Below are 21,335 nucleotides of genomic sequence, written 5' to 3'. Positions count from 1 at the left end.
TCTATATCCCACATCCCACCTGTAATTGAGTGGTTATAGGATCATAGATTTAAACAAAGTAGAAAGGTACTATAGAGGTTAGGTCCAACGGAGAGTTGGCAGTAATGTAGTAATTGAACCCAGAGCTTTCCAACTCTCAAAATCAATGACCTATGTATTGCCCCACACTGACTCACGATGCTCAACAGGGAGAAACCATCCCTTGAATTGATTCTTCTTTGGCAAAGTTAAGCAGGCAGCGTTAGGTGCCCTTTCCCTAAAGCCCTTGAAAGGAACAGCTTTTCTCTGTGCATAACATCAGTGAGCTGTGATGTACCTTGAATTACCAGTAAGCTAAAAATTACCTCCAGAAACCTTGTCATCCACTCCCTGCCCTCTCCCCTTCCCCATCAAGGCCTCCTGATACAGCTGGGTATGAAACAAACATGTTTCCTTAATTCTGGGCAGCTCTCACTGATGTTGACCATCACTCAACAGGGGACAGAGAATAGGATTGGACCTATGCTAAGCCAATCCCCAATAATCAAGAGAAAACTAGTTAAGAATACACCCCCTCTTATGGGGAAGTAGGGGAGGCAATGTCTGGATCCCTACCTGACAGGTCAGGGATGGGAGCTCAACTTAACTCTTGGGTGTAATAGAAATAGGTCCTCAGATAAAGACCTTGCAAAAGGTACTGGTGTGTTCAACAGAGTATGTAGTTCTCAAGACTTATAGCCAGTGAATTCTCCACAAACCACAGACTCTGAGATCCAGCTCCAGGGTACTTTATGAAAATTAGGACTTGAAAAACTTAGAAACTAGAAACTACAAGTATCCTTCACAACACATTTTTTTAAACAGCAGGTTCTTTTTAGAGGCTAACTATAGACCATCAACAGTCAGTCAGTAGGAACGCATTAAGCACCAATTGAGTGACAGACACTGTGCTAAGTGCAGAGGATGCAAAGAAAGGCAAAAGACGGTCTTTGCCCTTGAGCAGCTCACAATGTAATGAGGAAGACAGCATGCAAACCATTATGTACAAAACAAGCTTTATCACAAAAAGGAAATAATTAATAGAGTGAAGACTTGAGAATTAAGAGTGACTGCTAGCACAGAATCTGGGCTGAGAGATAGAATTTAGCAAAACTGAACTATTAAAAGATATTGCAATGGAAGACTAATCAGAAAGACAAAAGGCACTTTGAAGACAATTAAGACTTTCTATTCGCACTTTTCACGGTACTTCCACGTCAATTAGTCATATGACTTTAGATGGGTAAGAAGCAAGATTTGGTTTATGCACAATTATCAAAAAATATGGCTGTGGTAATGCAAAGCCCCACCTATGGGAGACCCTGTACCTCCCCTTCCCCAAATTGTGCCCAGGAAAGAAGGGGAGTGAGCAAGTCCCCTCACCTTGACACTTCTGTGGTGGATCCGTGAAGGCTGGCATTTGACACTGCTGGTGTTACAGCAGCCCGTGCATCGTCTGACCTCCACACATGGGGGCCAGATCAGGAAGTTGGCCGACGTGGGATCAATCTGACTCCGTGGTATCTCATAAATAACCGTTCTTGTTTTGCAAACAGCAGGAACAGCTTCCTCTGCAGAAACAAGAGTTACAAGTGAGTAAATAGTCACAAACACACACACAAACATACACACACACACCAGAGCATCAAGGAGAGATGGCAAAAATGACTGAGTTGACATCTTCCCCCTGGTCACTACAGCTATAGGGCATGGTCTACATTTTTAGTCCCACTTCATTGAGCATGTCCTAATCAAGTTTGAAAAAGTTTCAAAGGACTGCTCTTGAGGACTTAGAGGGCCACTTGTGGCCTCGAGGGTGAAGGTTCCTCACCCTTGGCCTATGGGATACAGCACTGGAATTGAATTAGGAAGACCTGGGTTCAAACATTCAGATGCTGTGTCAAGTCACTTAATTCTCTGTGCCTCAATGTCTTCATCTGTAAAATAGGAGGGTTGAATGCAAGGATCTCTTTAAGTTTCCTCCTAGCTCCAAATCTAGACCCCTATCCTGGTCATTCCTGTATAACGAGAGAAAACACCCTGAATGAGAAAGTGACTCAGAATGATAATACAAAGTGCTTCCCAGGAGGCCAAGGTTTCTACACAGTTCAGTGAGCTTTTTAGAGGTCATCTTATGGCCCAGACAGCTTTAATAAGTAGAAAATACACTGAATATCAGCAGAGAACCTAGCTTTGCACGTCATGTCCAAATCTACTATTTGCATGTTGTTTACCATATGAATTTCAGCAAGTTGCCACCCATCTCTAGACCCATTTTGTCATCTCTAAAATGAGAAGACTGAACTAGATAAACTCTTAAGTCCCTTCTAGCTATAAATATATAATCCTAAATATTCTCTGAGCACTTTTATCCAGCATTGAACTGAGTTGTGGGATACAAAAGTAGAAGACAAAAATCTCTGCCCTGAAGGAGTTTATAATCTATTTGGTATGAAAAGAAACAGACCCATCAAAAAATGGAATATGATAATGTGTAATAATAATTTGATAATTATAGTTATATGATACAAGCCCTACCAAGAGTGGGGAAGAGATCAGAATTCTACTAAATTTAGCTCTTATATTTGCTACTTGCATGATCCCTGGCATTGGCTAGGACTTGCAGGGGAAACAATCAATTTATTAGTCAACAATTATTCATTAAGTGCTTACAATGTACCAGACACTGTTCTAGACCCCAAGAATGGGGATATAAAAATGAAACAAACCTTGCACTCAGGATGCTTACATTCTATTGGGCAAATACCACAAGCAGAAATGTACACTGTAATACAACATAATTTCAAGGGGGAATGTTAATAACTTGAAGAGGGGTCCTTCTGGACTCCATTATATGGCTTTAAATGGTCTCTAATCCTTGCTTAATGTCAAGTTTTCTGTCCAATGTCAACAGATAGGCTATACTCTACAAGTAAAACCCTAGGCCAAAAACTGTTTTTACTTAAAATGACCAAGCTAAATTTCCACCTAAAAGGTAGAGGGATTAGAAAAATTAAAAGTCCATTTCAAAAGTATAGCAAGGTGTACCAGTCTTATTTTTACCAGTCTCTCCTAAAGAAAAGTGGGCAAAAATTTGGAGTCATCTTCCATCTTGGGACCTCAGTTTCCTCCTCTGAAAATAAGGGGCATGAACTCAAACTGTAAGTTCCTTTCCAAATCTGACTCTAAGTGCCCAAAATGCATAGCTTGAATAGTCAGAGGAGATCAATGTTACCTAAAGTTATAAGGGGAAGACTTAATGTAGCTAAGACTTCATGGAGGATGGGCAGAATTCCTGGTCATGGGAGGAAAGAAAAAAAGATATTCCAGAATAAGTGTAAGGGGATAAGGGATGAAGGGTAGAATGCCTTGTATAGAGAACCCTGAGGAAAATCTGACTTGATTGGCTGGATCAAAGGGTGCACAGTGGAGAGTAAGTGTAAATGGGAGAATTATAGACAGAACAAGATTTTGAACAGATTATAGAGAACCCTAAATGCTAAGAAGAGTAGTTTGGACTTGATTTTGTAGGCAACATGGAACCACTGTCAGCTTTTGAGGAAAAGAGTGGCAAAGAGAAAGCAATAGTCTAGGAAAATCTGTCTGGCATCAGTGTGCAGGATGAATACACACTATATTTATATATACATGTACATGTATATATACACATGTATATGTATATATACATGTATATGTATATATGTACATGTATACATATGAAATTTTTAATGGGTTGTTTGATAAAGATTTTCCTGAATTTCACTGAAACCAGCAATGGATTGAGTAAGAGGCATGATAACTTTCAACACATAGGTCTAACACTTCTACATCATGCAAGAGCCACCATTTCAAAGGAATAGACTATTTTCTGCTCTTCTCTACCAAGTGTGGCAGCTGAAATGGTACAGATTGATCTGTACAACCTGGAACCCTGAGGAACGCTCAGAGAGTGCCAAAAAAAGATTAACTGAGAGAGAAATCCTTCTAACCAAGCTCAAGTTTACACCTTAATCTAAGTGCATTACTGGGAAATGTGGCCAGAACTTAAGAGTCCTCAGCTGTTCTCTGACTGGCAGACATTATATAATACCATTTTTTTTCAATGCTAGCTAAGACTTGAGTCAGAGTACACTGTCCATTATCAGTCAGACTTGTGACCCTAATTAGCCTAAGAGTAGGGAGAAAACATGACTGGCACTAACTCATTTATTTAGAAGTGAATATGAAATGTATTCATCTTAAATGATGTCTCCACCACAACCCTAGAGGCAAGCCACTAGGTGTTACAGGTATAACTATTAAGTAAAGCCCAAATGTCAATTCTGATGTAAGGATAAAAGGTTAATTTTTCATTCAGAAAATGAGGAAGAAGCAATATATTTCCCTAGAAATAGAACAGGATTGGAAGTCAAGGCATCATTGGTTTAAATCCTAACTCTTCCACTGCCTACATATGTAATCTTGGACAAGTCATTTCCCCTCTATGAAACTTCATATCCTTGATTATAAAATAAAGGAGTTAGACTAGATAACCTTGAAAGTCCTTTCCTACTCCAAATCTCTGACTTTCATGTTTATTCAGTGGGTTCACTTGAGAGATAGTGGGTTCCCTCTTATTGGAAGTCTTCTAAATTACTATACCACTCATCCTGTCTGATAGGATTCAGCCTTTTCAGTATTGTGTTTTTATCTCTATTGTTGACTGTTTCATATGTTATCTTGCCTCCCCAGCTGGATTTATAAGGGCACTGAGAGCAGGGACTAAGATTATTTACTCTAAATCTACCATATCCTTCAAAGGGCCTAACTGGGAGCTGAATACATATTATTTATTTTATCTAATTACATATTAACATATTAATCAGTCAATACATATTGTTAATACATATTAACAATACATATTAACAATATGTATTAACTGATTAACTAATCACATATTTATGTAGATGATACAATTTAAAATTATTCATTTACAAAAACTTAAAGGAATCTTTTCCCCAGGATATATCTACTGAATCAAGTGAGGTACACACCTAAATAGAGAGGTATGCACTAAACAGTATAATTAGATGGCTTCAGAAGTGGTAGAATGATGAGACTCAAAGGGTCACTGGTGGTACATGTTAATTCATAAGCAACTATCCAGTGGAATGCTCCAGTGAGCTATCTGTGTACTTAGTCCCAATGACTTAGGTAGACCAATCTTTAGATGGCATGTTTTTTTGAATGGGAAGCCAGGAACGATAGCTCTATACTAGATGTCAGAGTAATGATTCAAAAACATCTTTAATTGGCCTCAGGCCATTGAACTAAATTTTTAATAAGCTAAAGTCAAAAAGGGCTAAATGTGAATCCTTACACTTGGATTCAAAAACAAATCAATTTCACAGATACAAGAGAGTTAGTGATACACTTGATTCTTCAAGTGTCACCATCCCTAGCAATCTAGAAAGAAATACTGCCTGGGTAGGCATCTTTGTTACAGCCCAAGAGGCAGAGGGCAGCCCCATCAATTGAGGATATTGCATGGGCACGAAACTCAAGATCCTGATTGGAAATCAAAATTCCTAATTCCCAACTCCCACCATCAAGGTCCCACGTTACCTATCCCAAACCCCTCACAAAGGGTTACCAGCACTGATAAGATAGAAGCCAACACCTCACATACACACATACTCTTTCTGAAACAGCTGGCATTTTCTAAATGTAGCCAGACACCCACAACTTGGAAAAAAAAATGGTATGAAAATAAATGTCCCGGAAATTTGTGCTGTTTTCTTGCACAATGACAAAGCTGATAAAGCCCCCACAGACAGTCATTCAAGCTACATTTTGGAAAAGATGTGATTGGAAGAAAATGCAGAAAAAAGGCAAGTTGCCCACTTTTCCAGAGTGTCTGTACTACTGTGTACCCTACTGTTCTGAAGCTAATAGCTGTAAGCACTCTGTGTGCTCCATGTTATGAATTGGAAATTACATACAACCACATTTTCCAACTGAGGTCTACTCTCTAACATGCTGCAACAAGACAAGGCACTGAAAGAATTTATTCACGCTCCTCTGTCTTGGACTCATTGTTCACCAAAGCACTATAACAGTGAGAAGGCTGTGGTTGGGGAGGGAGGCACCCACAAAAACAAATGGAGAATTTTCATTTAATCATAAAAAGTTAAAAGCAGGAAGAGACCTTGGAAACCAACACATAGGTCCCTTCTAATCTGACCTGGTCACAAAATTAGTAGTAGAGACAAGATTCTAGGATCATAAGATTTAGGGCTGGAAAGGACCGTGGGAAGTTATCTACAAAAACCTTCAGATTTGACAGTTAAGAAAATTGAAACCCAGTGAAGTGAACTGACTTAACTAAGGAGAAGGGAAGCATTCATATAGCACCTACTTAGTACTAGGTATCCTGTTAAGCACTTCACAAATCTCATTTGATTGATCCTCAAACAACCCTGGGAAGTAGGTGATGATGTTATCTGCCACCTTTCCCCTCTTCCCACCCCCCAACTTTACAGTTGAGGAAGCTGAAGCAAACAGAAGTAACTTTCCCAGGGTCACACAGATAGTTAAGTGTCTGAGGCTGGATCTGAACTCAGGTCTTCCTGACTGTAGGCCCAGCACTCCCCTGAGTCACTTAATTTCCTCAAAGTCACACAATGAGTAGCATTTAGGATTAGAAGTCAGAACATGAACTCCAAATCCTCCATTCTTTTTCCTTCACCTTTAGAATCAAGGTATTCTGATCCCCAGGTTCAGTGTTCTTCCTTTTCCATTATCTCTTCCTGCCTCTTTTTCAATACTGCCCCCCTTTATCAACAATCTGTCCATTAGGGGCCCCCTCATTTTATATTTAAAACATTTTGTAAACTTTATACAGGGTATCCCAGAAGTCTTAGGGCCATTTTAAGCTTCAAAAGCTATTTAAGCTCATTTAGTCTAATAAAAGTCTAAACAGTGTTAAAACTTTTGGGATACCTCATATTGCTATATAAATGTTAGTTGTTATTTTTACTATTGGAGGAAAAAAACAAGTCCTTGTGGTTTCTTACCAATACTTCTTTTTCTTCTAATGGGTACAGGATGCTTTTCCTGCACATGTTTGGGAGCATGGACCATATGAGCTTTCAGCTTTGTCTCTGAAACATCCTCGTATCCTAAGGAGAAAAAAGAAAGGAAAGGTGACCAGCTTGAACAAGGGACTAAGTATGACCATGCCTGGATTGAGCTAAAAATAGCACCTGTAGTATAGGCAGCTGTGTTTCCAGTTGAGCCTCTTGGCTCCTACACTGCCTCCTGGCATACTGTGAGTGACCACGGCCAGCTCCCGGCGGATGAAATCAGTAACACAGAGACATATTTTAACTATCTACACCTCCAAGTGAAAGAACAATAATCAACAACAGTATGGTCAATGGATATTTGCAAATATGACTTGTCAACATAAAAGACTGAAAAATGGATTTCATAGTGATCCAACCTAGTTGCACAGAAGACAAAAGAATCTCACTAGAATCCAGTTCCTAGCTGCTCTCTCCAAATTAAAAAATGAAGCCTTGGCCTACCCAACATTCAAGAAGGAGCCATGTGAGTGAACTACATAGGCAGGAAAATTTCTTTGCTCTCTTTCTAATTTCTCCCTCCAGCAATCCAAAGGGGTCTTCTAATTAAGGCTAGATGAGGCAAGCAAAATAAGGGGATGGTATGTGGCCACTACACAAGTCCCCAAGAGATCCAATGGACATCCATCCCACAAGATATGGTATCATGACCCTCCATGGGACAATGTTTCTTCTATAAATTCTCCCACCATCTGACATTCTAGAAATCACTACTAATTCAAGAACAAGAAGCAACCAGTTTGGGTTTTCTTTTTGTCTCTCAGTTGTGGAAAATATCCCTAATAGGGTGTCCTAATCTTCCAAAGGAAATCAGAAGCTACACCAGGCTCTTGGACAGGATCTAAACTTGTCTTGTTCCCTAATTAACCCTATCACATGGGTTAACCTTATTAATGGGTTAAAGGGACATGAGAAAAGCAAAATCAAAGACAGAAAGATTGGCATTTAATTTATCATAAAATAACCTAATAACTGCTCCATGATTGGGTTCTGCTAAGTAGAACCATTTCCTTAAAGACATGTAAGAAAAATAAGGTTCGTTTTTTTTTTAAAGCAAGTTGACCTGAAGCGGAAAACAAAAATCAGAAAATACATCCCCCATCCCTTTCTTTGCAGGTGAGAGACTATCGACGTAGGACGTTGCACATACACTAGGTCTTGCTGAATGTGTTTATTAGGTACAATGAACTGCTTTTTTTCTGTCTTTTTTATTCTTTGTTACAAGGGATGGGAAGGGGAAGGAAACAGGTACATTCAGAAATGAGTTATATACAAAGATATCATTAAATTCAAAATTACGAACACATATAGAGAAAATAAAAAAGCAAGCCAAAAGCAATAAAAATCAACTCAATTCAATTGACAAAATTCTTCTACATGCTACACGAGGATCATAGTGCCCTTTGTGACACAAGGGGATGTTTATAGGTTTTATAGGTTTTACTGATGCCTGCGAAGATAAAAGAAATACATTTTTTAAAATGCAGGTGGGTAGCTTGCCCCTTGCAAAAAATGTCAGTTGCACTGCATGCTGGCTAAAAGTGTTTTTACCCTCCTGAGTTAACTTTTGAACTGTCCTAACTTCTGCACCATATGCAGCTGAAAGCCTATTTCATACTTTATTTACCTTAAGACCTGCACCATTTGCCATATGAATCCTCCAAGTCTCTCCCCCACACCCCTACAACTCCTTCAATGAACAATATACAACTATGTGCTCTTGTGTAACAACTTGCTAGCTTCAGCCTCGGGCAACTGAAAAGATAGTGTCATAAGACACCTGAATAGTTATCTCACTGGTAACACATACCTGAGGGCAAAAGAAGTCATGAAACGATATCATTGACTTTTTTCCTGTTAAAGAAGTTAGGATTTATTCAGTTTCATGATCACAAAGAGGCATTAATTGGTACTTAATTGGCATCTATAAGTATCTTGGCCAACCCATAGAACTTCAAGGCCAAAAGGTTAGAATATTAAAAAAAAAAAGATGACCACTAGGCTAACCTGGACCTACAGAGTCCAGAGACAGGATTTTGGTTCTGCCATAACATAGTACTATTTATGCCACTCTATTTCTCTGGGCTTCAATTTCCTTATCTGTAAAAAAGAGTCTTACACTAAGTCTACAAACTTTTATGGTTCTCAAATTCTATGATTCTTCATCGGCTTCTCCAGTCCATTCAAATCTGACATTTGCATTACAGAAAAATAGAAGCCCGTATAACGTTCATGGAAACTGAAAATACTAGATTTTGAACTTATTTTTTTTTACCTAACCTTGGATTTCCAATGTAGGCATTGTTTTCTAAAGACCTAAAGTAATCAGATCAGAATTCATGTTGACTCTGCTGATGCAAAAAGTTATTTCTTATCAACCAATCATTTGAGAAGCACTTTTTTCTTAATGAAAGGGACATTTCTGAGTCATCCTTTTATGGTAGCCATGTTGCCAATGCCAAATCTTCTTTACAATACCACCTAGTTAAGTTTCACTGTCAACTTCCTTAATAAGCTTTTACTCAATTTTTTGTACTAATTTCAATAAACGTGGGCAAACAAAAAAAATCCTGTTTAGCAATGTTCTTTAAGATCAGAAAGGACTTTACTATGGAGAAAGCTTTCTCCCAATTATAAAGGGCAGAAAGTGCTTCCAAGGTGACATAACTCTTACCTGCCCAGGAATAACTCAGGCCAATAGAAACGTCATTAGTTAACAAGAAGGGTGGCCAAGAACACAAATTGAGTAGCGCCTGATTGTTGTTGAGCCAGGGAAAAGATATCTTCACTCACAAATCCAGAGAGGCAACTTCACCCACATGAACTTTCAGGATTTGTCATGGAGCAAAGTCAGAACAACTTTCAGTTGGGCAAAGCTCTCCTCTGAATCACTTTTTAAACTGTTTTCAAGACAGTTAATCAAGTAGCTCTGCTTTAATCTTTTCTGCATTGATGTACTAACAACATGGAAATGATGGGTAGAAATTCTCAGCAATTAGTCCAGGGCAGTGCATTAATGGGGCTGAATGGGTATATTTATTCTATTAGCTTCACCAGGACACCTTGGAACTGTGCCAATCTGACTAGGGGAAAACCCAGATCTGAGACAGCAACAATAATATTGTTCGGTTTAATTAATCATAGCAGATGTGTCCTAAAATTCAAGACTATCATTTATGTATTTTAAATAAATAAATAAAACTTGCACAGGCTAGAGTTTGATGGCTTTCAAATGATGTTAGCAAACCCAAAGTTCAACCCAAATTGTAGTCAGTTCCTTGCCTTATCAAAACTAAAGCCATAGCCCAGCCTCCAAGAAATCAAGAACAAAAGATAAGATTTCAAAGCCCTATTAGGCCCTAGTAAGGCAGTGCTCTGCCACATTCTACCTATATGACCTTAGGCAATTAATTAAGCATGTTAAGCACCTATGTACCTCAGTGGGAACAAGTAAGGGGAAGGGAAAAAGCATTTATTAAGTACCATATACCAGGTACTTTCTAAGTACTTTATAACTATTATCTCATTGGGACAATAATAAAAATAATAATAACCAGCATTTTTATATAGTACCTACTATGTGCCAGATACTGTGCTAAGCACTTTACAAATATTTCATTTATTTCTCAAAACAACTCTGAGGAAGGGAGGTACTATTATTATCCCCATTTCACAACTGGGGAAAAACAAAGGTTCAGTGACTTGCCTAGGGTCACATAGCTAATAAGTATCTGAGGCCAGTCGTCCTAACTCCTGGACCTTTACCACCTAGCTACCACTGAAAAGTACAAATGATGTATTACTCTCCAGGCACGTAGTGTGTAGGAGTGTCAGCTGGGAGAGCCACAACTTTCCCTGAACTCAGTTTCCTCATCAGCAAAATGAGGGGATTGGACCCTAATGAGGGATCCATGAGCTCCCTTCTGTCTCTAAAACTAGGGTCCCTTTTGTGCTGAATAGCATTGCTCTTTGGAGGAGAATCTTTTCTGGTGCCCACCTTATACCTTTTTTTTTTCCTTTTAATCAGCCTCTGGTGAAATATTTTGGTGAAGAAGGAAGTTGAAACTCTTGACTGAAATGAATTTAACAGCAGGTATAAACCCACACATAATTCCCCAATGAATAATCAACTACTAAAGCAACCTCCAAGCTACCTGTGGATTCCCTTCTAGGCCTGTTCTAGCCCTGCTGGAATCAAATGCAAAAAACAAAAATCTCCGCCCAAGGTCAGCAGTACTTGTCATAACTCCCAACTTACTTTAAAAAAAAAAAAGCCTTTGGAAATTTTCCTACAGTTTTATGATCAAGCAAGGTCAACAAAAGTTGTCATGTCACCTGCATTTAAGGTAATTCTTGAATGGCGCATCCCTCTCCCGGTTCTTTACTGCCCAACAACATTAACCACTAGACTGTCTCTTACGGTGCCCCCTTCTAAAGAATAGGAATCCCAAGGGTTCTATTGTCTTCATAGGATGAAAATCTGGTGTAGTGCCAAGATAACTGGTTTTTTATTCTATTCAGAAGACTTGGGTTTGAATGCCAACTCCCTCTGCTACTATACTGCCTCTGTGTGAGCATGGGTAAGTCATTTCACCTCTACAATAATGGAGTGGGGAAGCTAGGTGATACAGTGAGTGAGAAGGACCTGAGTTCAAAATCCATCCTCAGACATTTGACACCTATTGGCTGTGTGACCCTGGGCAAGTCACTTAACCCCATTTGCCTCGAAAAATAAATTTAAAAAAATACTAATAATGAAGGAGTTACATTAATCATCTCTTAAGGGCCCTTTCCACTTCTAATTCCCAGAATTCTATGAAGGTTGTCCCAGAGGGGCAACACCATGAGCCAACATAATACAACAGAAACACAGGCTTTGGGGACAGAGTACCTATGTCTCAGTTAACTACCTCTGTGACTTGGGTTCCCCATCTCCGTAGGCCTCAGTTTAGTAATGTGTAAAATAAGGACTATTTAGAACAGGGGTGGGGAACCTTTGGCCTCCAGGTCACAAGCGGCCCCTCTAGGTCCTCAAGTCCTTTCACTGAAGGCAAACTTCACAGAACAAATCCCTTAATTTGTTCTGTAAAACTTGGACTCAATCAAAAAGCCACACCCAAGGACCTAGAAGGCCACCTGTGGCCTCGAGGTCGAAGGTTCCCCACCCCTGATTTAGACCATGAAGGGTTCTCTTCTAGCACTAAATCTATGATCCTATGAACAGCTCAGAAGCAAGGAGAATTCCAAATATCCTTCTCATGAGAGGTATCCCAAGAACCAGATTACTTTCCTCTAACGAGATTACTTTTCACAATTAAGGAAGATAGAAAGAAGGGCCTCCTTAAAATTATCTTCTGCTAGACTCTAGTGAGAGGTCCAAAATTAATCCTTTCAAAATAACACCTTTTAAAAATTGGAAAGCATTCCCAGACCTTCCATCATCTGAGTAGGCAAGGTCTGTGCTCTTCCCCCCTTATCCTAGTATACAGAGAGGGCTTAAAGGAAAGGATCCCAGGTGGGCAGAGTGGTGATTCCTCAAAGTACCCTTCATTCTTACTCCTCCAGGTGTGAGGCTAGCCACCTCAGAGCAATGCAAAACCTATCAATTCAACAGGCTGAGCTTAGGTTTTAAAAGGTGTTAATGGGTGGGGGATGGAGGGATGTGCAGCAGAGAATAAGAATGGTCTAAGTAGGAAATGAGAATGGTCTATTTCCCTGCTGCTTCTATTCTCTTCCAAAATGGTGGTCCACCCCCACCAAAAGATGAAAAAAAAAATCCTTCCTTTAGTGGAAAGAAATCAAAGTCATACAAACTCCCTGTGGTCTCCTTTCTCTCCAAAAGTACATACAGCACCACCAAAATACCAGCTGCGACTCCAGTTCAATTGAATGAAACAAAGACATCCAAGTTCAATACTTGTTACAAATCAGGGAATGGAATCAAGCTAAATTTCTCTTTCAAGTGTTAAGAGAAATTCTACCTCAGAAGTGATAAGGATCAACCAATGGATTTCCTGGGTCAAGAAACTCCAGAAGCCATCTTTCTTACTATAAAAATGGTCTTGGCATGAAATGAAATAGTTTAGGCCTCTCCACTCCCATAATTAAGTACAAATTTCCAAATGAGTGCACCATATGATTATGTTCATTTTTCCTCCCTCAGTGTTCTCAGAATAGTTTGCAGGAACAGAATAAATTCAAATACTAGGCTCAGCAATTCACTCACTTGTAGCCTTCTGACCAGTATCTGCCACTACATATGCATAAATAACGTAAGTGTCCTCTAGCTTCAGAGAGAGGCTGACTCAGAATTCATTTTTTTTCCCAGTAAGGAAGAATGTATTCTGAGCAACCAAATTCCCCAAACCAAAGAAGCATGGTGAACAGCCTATTATATAATGTTCTGGAGGGTCTAAGAAGGAAGAGGTTTTTTTTCAAAACCCCAGCGACAAAGTATCACCTAGTTCAGCTACATTTCAGGACCCAAACCAGGCTGGATTTGAATAAGCACTAACTTGTTCCACCCTTCAGCAATTCACCGCTAAGGCTGAAGCTATGTTTCAGTACAGTGATCAAGATAAGAGACCCCTCCCCATCACGGTAAGGAGCTCACTGTCGTTCCCCCCCCCCACCATGTCCCACACACACTCCCACCCCATCCTAGCTCTCCTCCGTAGGGTTTAAAAAAAAAAAAAAGTTGGCCGTAGAAAAGTGCCTGAGTTTGAGGCAACTTTACCACAGGGCTCCTTGCAACTTCCAGAAGTAAGCCTTACAAACAACAGTAACAACAATTAAGGGATTCTATGGACTAGAGAAGCACTGAGGGAGATCTGAAAATAGCCCGAAAAACAGCAGATGTGGCTGCATGCCTTTTTAAATGTGCTAAGAAAAGGAGGGTAGAGAAAGGGACAAAGCTGCATTTGTTTAAACCACAAAGGCCAGACCCACAATCAGTAATATGGCAACAGCTTGCTGTGATTACAAAGAGCACTTTAACAAGGGGTAACTACTCCCCACCGCCGCCGCAGCGGCTGCACCCCCTCCCCCACCCCCAGGCCACCCCACCTTGAATTGCAGCAACAAACAAGGTGTATGTGCGATAGGAATCGACCAGTCCAGCGATTTGTTTCACAGAGAGGTCGTTGACTAGCCGGCATCTCATCTCTAGAAGCGTGTTTGCAAACCCAGTGGAGGGGAAAACTACTCTCTTCTGGCCCTTTGAATGAGTGCCCGTAAGTTTACAATTCCAGCGTGGGGGGTCATGTTTTGACGGCCGGTTTCCTTAATACTCCTCGAGAAGCCGTGAACTGGATTGGGGCTGGCGGGTGAAATCACCCGCATGTGCTATGACCCTCCCCCTTTCTCCTCCAAAAAACCCTCACTACCGAGGTCTGAAGGGAGAAGACCAGCCTTCGGAAGCCAGAGTATCAATTCTTCTCTATTTAACTGAACTTCTATTAACACTGACTACATTTTCCTTAAAGAAAAAAACAATCCTCCTTTTGAGGAAGGAACCCTGGGCAGACAAGTCACCCAAGTCAAGCAGCCTGGGAGAGAAAGTAGTGATTGGGGAAGAAACTCCTGACTCATCGGCATGTTTTTATAGCTCCCGGATTGGATTCTGACCTTTCGGTCTGAGTTGCCTACTCCGGTTGGGAGACCCAGGGGAGAGCAGTGCAATCCCTGCCATAAGCAAACACACGCGTGTTCGCAGCTGGGGGTGAGGGGGATCAGTCCCCCCTCACTCACCACCTTCCCTCAAGCCCCCCCCCCCTTTTTTTTTCCTGGCAGAGCAAAGGAAAAAAAGAAATTAATTTACCTACGGAATCTATCTCCAGGAGGCGCTGCAGGTCGCGGATGCTGTTAATCTCACTGTGAGCCAGTCTCTCGATCACCTCCCGGGGGATTTCGGCTTCCTGGGAATCAGACCCAAACACCTTATGAGTGCCCTGCCGGGCTAGGAAAGCCTTCGCCAAAGCGGGTGGCACCTAGAAGCAGTGGGGCTTGTGGGCGTGTGCGTGCCAGTGTTTGGGCAGTGGTAGCCTTCTAGCCCAGTGAATTACTCTTCAGTCTGGCTGTGCTGGGCACTTGTTTATCTCTCCTTCTCCTTCAGTTCTCCCCCACTGCCTAAACCCACTTTAAGAAAGAAAATTCATGTAGCGGATATGCACAGCGCCCTTACAAGCAGCCCATTAATTCCTGCAACCGGCTGTGCAGGCCGAACGCCCCCTCTAAATCTTAATACCGCGTTACACCCCGGCTTACTTTAACAGGAAAGAAAGAGAAACGTAGGGGACTTAGGAGGTGTATAATAACCCACCCCCATTAAAAGGACTTTTCGGCCCTCCCTCGTACTGGTCCACCCACCTCAGAATGCAGACTCTTTTTAAACACCACCACCATCACCACCCCCCACCTCTTAATGTGGAACAAAAGCCCCAGCTCTGACTACTTCGATCTGGGGTGTCAGTTGCAGAAGGAACAGTGGGGGCTGAAGAGTCTCGGTGGCCCCAGTGTGTTTAGGGTTTAAAATAGAGAAATTGACATCCAGAAAGATCAAGTTGAAATGCGTCACGGATGGGTAACTGAAAGCCACAGGCAGGGTTTTGTTTTTTTTTAACACTTTAATAAGAAGAGTTTAAGTTTCTCGCCCTGGAAACCCTAATCTTACCCTAAGAGGAGAGATCTCCCCCCCATACTTATCTCCACGCCCCCTCCCAGCCCCAACCCCAACCCCCACCTTTTCTCATATAGCACCCCCATCCCACCCCCTGAACCACCTCCTTCTCACCAACCCAGCCGAGCCTGAAGAATTGACAAGCTTTACTTAAATAAATTGACCAATAAAAGCGATCAAGATGGTTGGGGGTTAATATCCACTACCTTCCCCCAGGAAAAAAAAAGGGGGGGAAGGGAGCACCCACCAGGCCATGGTCCCTGCTCTTACTCTCCACACCTACTCTTTTCCTCGGCAAAGCCCTTTATTTAAAAAGGGTCACCCTAGGGGATTCATTGTAAAATTCCCACGTAGGAGCTTTCAGTGAAGAGGACGTTTCGGTTTTTGGAAAATCATTAATAACAAGGCTTCCACTAAGGGCCCCTGTCATTCTTCCGGGCATATGGCCCAAGGGGAGTGGAATGGGGAATCTCTGGCTGGGAAGGAGCTGCACAGAGCCGAGGAGAAAAAGCCGCGCCCGCCACCCGAGCCCCCAGCCAGCCCTTGCCGGCTTCCAACAGCCACCTGTAACCAGGCCCCGGGCGGGACTGAGTCCGTGCCCCTGCACGAAGGGCTCGTCTACCCTGGTGCTGCCTCTATTCGTCCAACCCTGCTCCGACCACAGCCGCCCCTACCTGTGGGGGAACCGGGGCAAAAGAGCTTTCTCCTCTCACACCCTCCTTCCGCAAGCACCCCTCACACCCCGTCCCCCAAAGTCTATACACACCCCTTTTCTTTCACACCCCGTTACCGCAGCCCTCCCCCACATGGGGGGGCAGCTTAGGGGTTCTCAGGAAAGAGACAAGAGCCTTGCCTGCTTATTCCTGTCTATAGACCCCCCCAAGTTTTTCTTTTCCACAGACAACCCATTTTAATCCTTCCCTCCAGCTTTCCCCCCCTTAATGTAAAGCAACGCGACATCCTGGAAACTCACCAAAAATAAATACTTTGAGAGCTTCTAGAATAAAACGTGCTTGGGGGGAGGAAAAAAAAATACACCACCACAATTTTTAAATAATATCTGCAGAGCAAGATATGCAGTGCAACTACCTGCCAATGATCTCTGCCTAGAAGGGTTTGGGGGGTCTTTAGCCACCCCAGCCAAGACGCCCCCAGGTGCCTGAATCCTAGGAAAAGGGAATAGAGGCAGCACAGGAGAAGCAACGAGGGGGATAAGGAAGGTGGGTATGGGGCAGGGGGTACCTACCTCGGAAAAGGCATAGGACAGGTATCCAAACCCTAGGAGCAAAACACAAACCCAGGTCCTCATCGCGTCCGGGTGCACTTTAGACTCGGTGGGAACGCAGAGCTGCGGTGTAGGAGCTTCAGCCGGGCTCCAGTGGCGGCGAAATTCAGTACCATCCCTCAGGGAGAAAGACACTGGTGTGTGTGCGCGTGTGTGTATGTGTGTGTGTGCGCGCGCGTGTGTGTGAGCGAGTGTGTGTGCGCCGCTCCGGGATCCTCCTCGGCCGCTGGGGTGGGGGGGTGGGGGAACTGGTGGAGGGGAGGAGGAAAGGGGGGTTGGGTTTATTATTATATATATTTTTTGTAGCTCCCGGATCTGGGGCTGCAGCCGTCTCTCTCACTCCCTCTCTCCCTAGCTCTGCTTTTTTTGGCTTTAAGAGCAGACCAGCCGGTACTTCTGCATATTTGCTTAGATCAGACCAGAGTGAAACCCAAGGAATGGAACCGGAGTACCACCGCCGCCGCGGCGGCCGAAACGCCCATCACCTGTCTGCTTGAGCCGGGGTTCGCCAGCTCCTTCCTTCTTCCTCCCCCCACTATACACTCCCCGCCTCCGACTTGCAGAGACGATGAAAAGCCCCCTAAGCAATTCCCCTCCCCGCCCGAAACACCGCAGCTCTGCGCTGGGGCTGGGCTGTATTCCGAAACGCTCCGGACTCTCCCCCAGCCAGTCTACCAACAGCCGGGGCTGGCCTCTGCCTGGGACCTGCTCGCTGGATGCCCGTTTTCCCACACCACCACCCCACAACGTCCCCCTCACTTCTCCTCCTCCTTCTCTTGGTCCTCCTCCTCTTGCCTCCCTCCCCTTTCAGCTTGAGGTGGGGAAATACAGACAGCGCCGAGGGAAAAAGGGCAGCGCCAGATGGCAGCCTTCGCTGCCCGTTTTAAGTCCACCTCCTTCTCCTCCTCCCCGTTGGCCAAAAAGAGAAAAAGGTTTTAAATCCCTGGGGCTAGACTGGATCAGACAGGAAAAAAAATTTTTTTTCCAGAAAGGGAGGGTAGTGGTAAACTCCTGGAGAGGTCTCCGGAGGTTGTGTTTGCTCCGCGCCTAGGCGAGTGTGTGAAATCGGGCAAGCTACAGAGGAGGTGGTTATACCATTGGCACCCTCCCTCTCGATGCACCGCCTCCCCTCCCCTCCCCTACTTTTCTTACCCCACCCCCTTCCTTCTCCCCTCCCTCACTCCCTCCCTCAACTAGCCTTCCCTTCCCTATAGTATTCCAGGCACCAAACCACCAACAAGTAGTGGGGGTTGGTTTCCTGCTGCGGCAGTGCATTCAGTCTTGCAACCCAGGCTCCAGCAGTGCAGCGGTCACTGCTGCAAAGCAGAGAGAAAGAGAAAGAGAGAGAGAGAGAGAGAGAGAGAGAGAGAGAGAGAGAGAGGAAAGCACAGCCAGGCTTTGGGTAAAGGCAAGGGGGCAAGTGGGGAACGGGGCCGGACCCAGGAAAGAGGGTGAGTGGAACGAGAAGCCAGGGTTGAGATGGGGTGCCGGGAGGAAAGGGAGACACTCTTCTTCCCAAGTCGGGGTTCTCCTGACCTCTCCCTCCCCCCCAGCCCTTCCCTTCCCCACTGCTCTGGTACCAGCCGCAATCCTGCGGCACCCGGGAGGGGAGGGAAAGGGAAATGAGCAGATCAGTCGCTGTCGCGTTCAGCCAAAGCCTTCTGAAAAGCCGGGAGCTTCTGCGCAAAGAAGAAAAAAAAAGAAAGAAAGAAAATCCTTCACTCACTCTAATCTCACTCCGCCTTGCCTCCTAAAATACAGAAACCTGCGCCATTATTATCAGCTGGCCCCATCCTTCACAACCCCTCCCCCATGTATAATTTCACGTATGCACACATATACACGCATGTACGCTACTCTGAAGAATCCGAGAGAGGTATCTAGCCTCAGTATCCGTGCAGCTGCGTTTGCGTTCTCAGCGCAGTGCGCAAAGGGGATAGTGGGGTGAGATGAGGCTGCAGCGGATGGCTGACCCTTCCCTACTCGCCCCCCATCAGAAATCTGAGGATAAAGTGAATGGGGCGAAACCCCTCCCTTCCAAAGGCACACACACATATTCCACCCCTACCCGTAGACTATAGTCCATATAGTGTTCCTCCCCGCCCCCCGCCCCAATTTTCAGGATGTGAGAAACTGTCTGCAGGGGCTGAGAATGGTGGGGAGCGTCAGGCAGCGCGCCAGGTCGGGCAGCTCTAGCCTTTGATGCTAGCAGCCAGCTCTGCGCCAGGCCAGCCGCCGCCCTGGGGTCCAGCCCGGTAGGGAGGGGACTGTCCTCCAGCCTCCTGGGCCTGTCTACACCGCACTGTCCCCGCTTTCCCTTCGGGGAACACAGGCAGCATTAGGGCGTCAGTTCCACCCATGTTATCAGTTAGAAAACTTGATGGGGGAGAAGGTGGCGGGCAGGGAGGTGGACGCCGGAGACAGGAACTCCTGTATCGATTAATCTGGGATCTGAGAGGAGCAGAGAGATCCGGGGTGGCGCTGTCAGTAGCCCCAGTACCCCCAAGCTGCCTAGGCCCAGAGCCACCGGCGCAGCTTGGCAGATGAGCCTTGGGGAAGAGGAAGAAGCTTTAGGTGGGAGCAGTTTCGGAGACCCACACCTCTTCAGCTTGGGGAGTTCAAAGTCAAAGCCCTGGTGGACTCCTTGGCCCCCACTGCTTCCCTCCTCCCTGGAGTTTAATATATTACATATTAACCTGGAACTGGAGTAGATTCCTCCCTTCCTGTATATGATTTCGGCGTGGGGCTGGGGCAGAACCAGACACCTCGAAGTTTATATCAACGGTCGTCCCCAATTATTCACATTTGAACTCACCCATTAAAACACTAATATTTGATCCAGGGGAGGAGAAAAGAACCTGCTATTGAGGTGGGAGGGGGCAGGGAACAGAGAGAAGGGTGCAGTTACGTGCCCTACAGAATACTCAAACCTGGGCGCTGCTGAGCTGCTTCTGGCGTTCCCAAAAGGAATTATTTTTAAAAGTCCATTCTACCGTACTGAAGTCTATACTGGGAGCCGGTCGGGCGACCCCCACCCGAGATCTCAGTCCATTGAACTCATTGTAATTTAAATGGAGACCCCCTTGACTGGGGGAAAGAAATGCACCTTAATAGCAGCGCGAAGAATTTTGCTCCACAGAGAATCCAACAGTATTTAAGTGGATTAACTCCCTTTACCCAACCCAGAGAGCGATAACCATCGCTTAGCTAGACAATGGGCAGTAAAGGCGCAACCTACCAGCCCCAGGGCCTTTCATCTCCCGGGCCTCCCGGTTGGCCCATTTTCCCGCATTTCAAAAGACAGGCCCTTGAAGGCATTTTTCTTCGTCTTTCTGCTGGGCTATAGACTGAAGCATGCTTTAGAGAGGAACAACCCGTACTGGCTAAGGGTCCTTTTTCACTCTTATTTTTTTATTTCTTTACCTGTCTCTCTCTACCTCTGTCTCCGTGTGTATCTATCTTTTCTCTGTCTTTCTGTATCTTTCTCTCTTTCTGTGTGTCTAACTCCCCCTTCCCTCTCCTGTCACCAACAACACCCCGGTCCAAACAGAAGTAGATTTTTCAAGGGGGGTGGAGGGAGGCAGTCGCAGAACTCCCGTGATGTAATAGATACTCTCAGGGTGGTCTGGAGAGAGGGGGAGAGAGAGAGGAGGGAGAAAAACTTTAAAAGACTTGGAAGCACTTAAAAGAAAGGCCTTTTTTAGGATGGAAAACATTTCATCCAGTGAGCAAGCATTTCCAAATGTTTTATGATAAGGAGGGGGTAACCTTTAGAGGCTCATCCTCTTCCAATGATACCCAAATGGGAGGGGGGTTTAAGCTCTCCAACCCCGAGGGGATGGGGGTGGCCTGGGTGGAGAGAGGGCACAAAGTGATATCACACCGAGGTGGAAAGTGATAGCTGCATTTTTTAAAAATGCCTGAGCCAGTTTTAATCATTGGCTAGCGATTAAAAATAAAACCACGGTCCACGTTGTCATAGTAATAACAACAACAGCGATAGAGCTCTGTGCGAGGTTGTAAAAAACTTCTCTCAACAATGTGGGTCCCTCCAGTGTTGCTTCAGGGAAAGGCTCAGGGACCGCGGTGCCTTAGCTCAGAGGTGCAGAAGCCCCCGTACCTTGCAAGAAGGAATTGCATTGGTTCTCCAGAGGAGCTCTTGGAAGAACTAGAGGAGAGGAAGGGAAAAGAAGTACCCCGAAGGGACTGGAATTTTATTTAGCCCCAGGAT

The 21,335-nt window shown here is 44.2% G+C and overlaps 1 protein-coding gene across 2 annotated transcripts in view; it reads right to left on the bottom strand.

Moving 5' to 3' along the window:
• LOC114051919 (platelet-derived growth factor subunit A-like) overlaps positions 1 to 17,328 on the bottom strand; it is a 35,597-nt gene extending 18,269 nt beyond the window's left edge. For both annotated transcript variants that reach the window (XM_027874319.1, XM_027874320.1), the window contains exons 1-4: positions 17,066 to 17,328; positions 14,962 to 15,058; positions 7,074 to 7,178; positions 1,402 to 1,589 (exon numbers count right to left, since the gene is read on the bottom strand). In XM_027874319.1, coding sequence (XP_027730120.1) covers positions 1,402 to 1,589; positions 7,074 to 7,178; positions 14,962 to 15,058; positions 17,066 to 17,128 — 453 coding nt within the window. In that variant the 5' untranslated portion in view covers positions 17,129 to 17,328. The remainder of the gene's footprint in view (positions 1 to 1,401; positions 1,590 to 7,073; positions 7,179 to 14,961; positions 15,059 to 17,065) is intronic.
• Positions 17,329 to 21,335: the final 4,007 nt, after the last annotated feature.

The sequence above is a fragment of the Vombatus ursinus genome, unplaced genomic scaffold (assembly GCF_900497805.2).
Source record: "Vombatus ursinus unplaced genomic scaffold, bare-nosed wombat genome assembly UNPS02014807.1, whole genome shotgun sequence".
Taxonomy (NCBI): Eukaryota; Metazoa; Chordata; class Mammalia; order Diprotodontia; family Vombatidae; genus Vombatus; species Vombatus ursinus.
The sequence above is the reverse complement of the archived record's forward strand: the minus strand, read 5'-3'. Positions and strand labels throughout refer to the sequence as shown.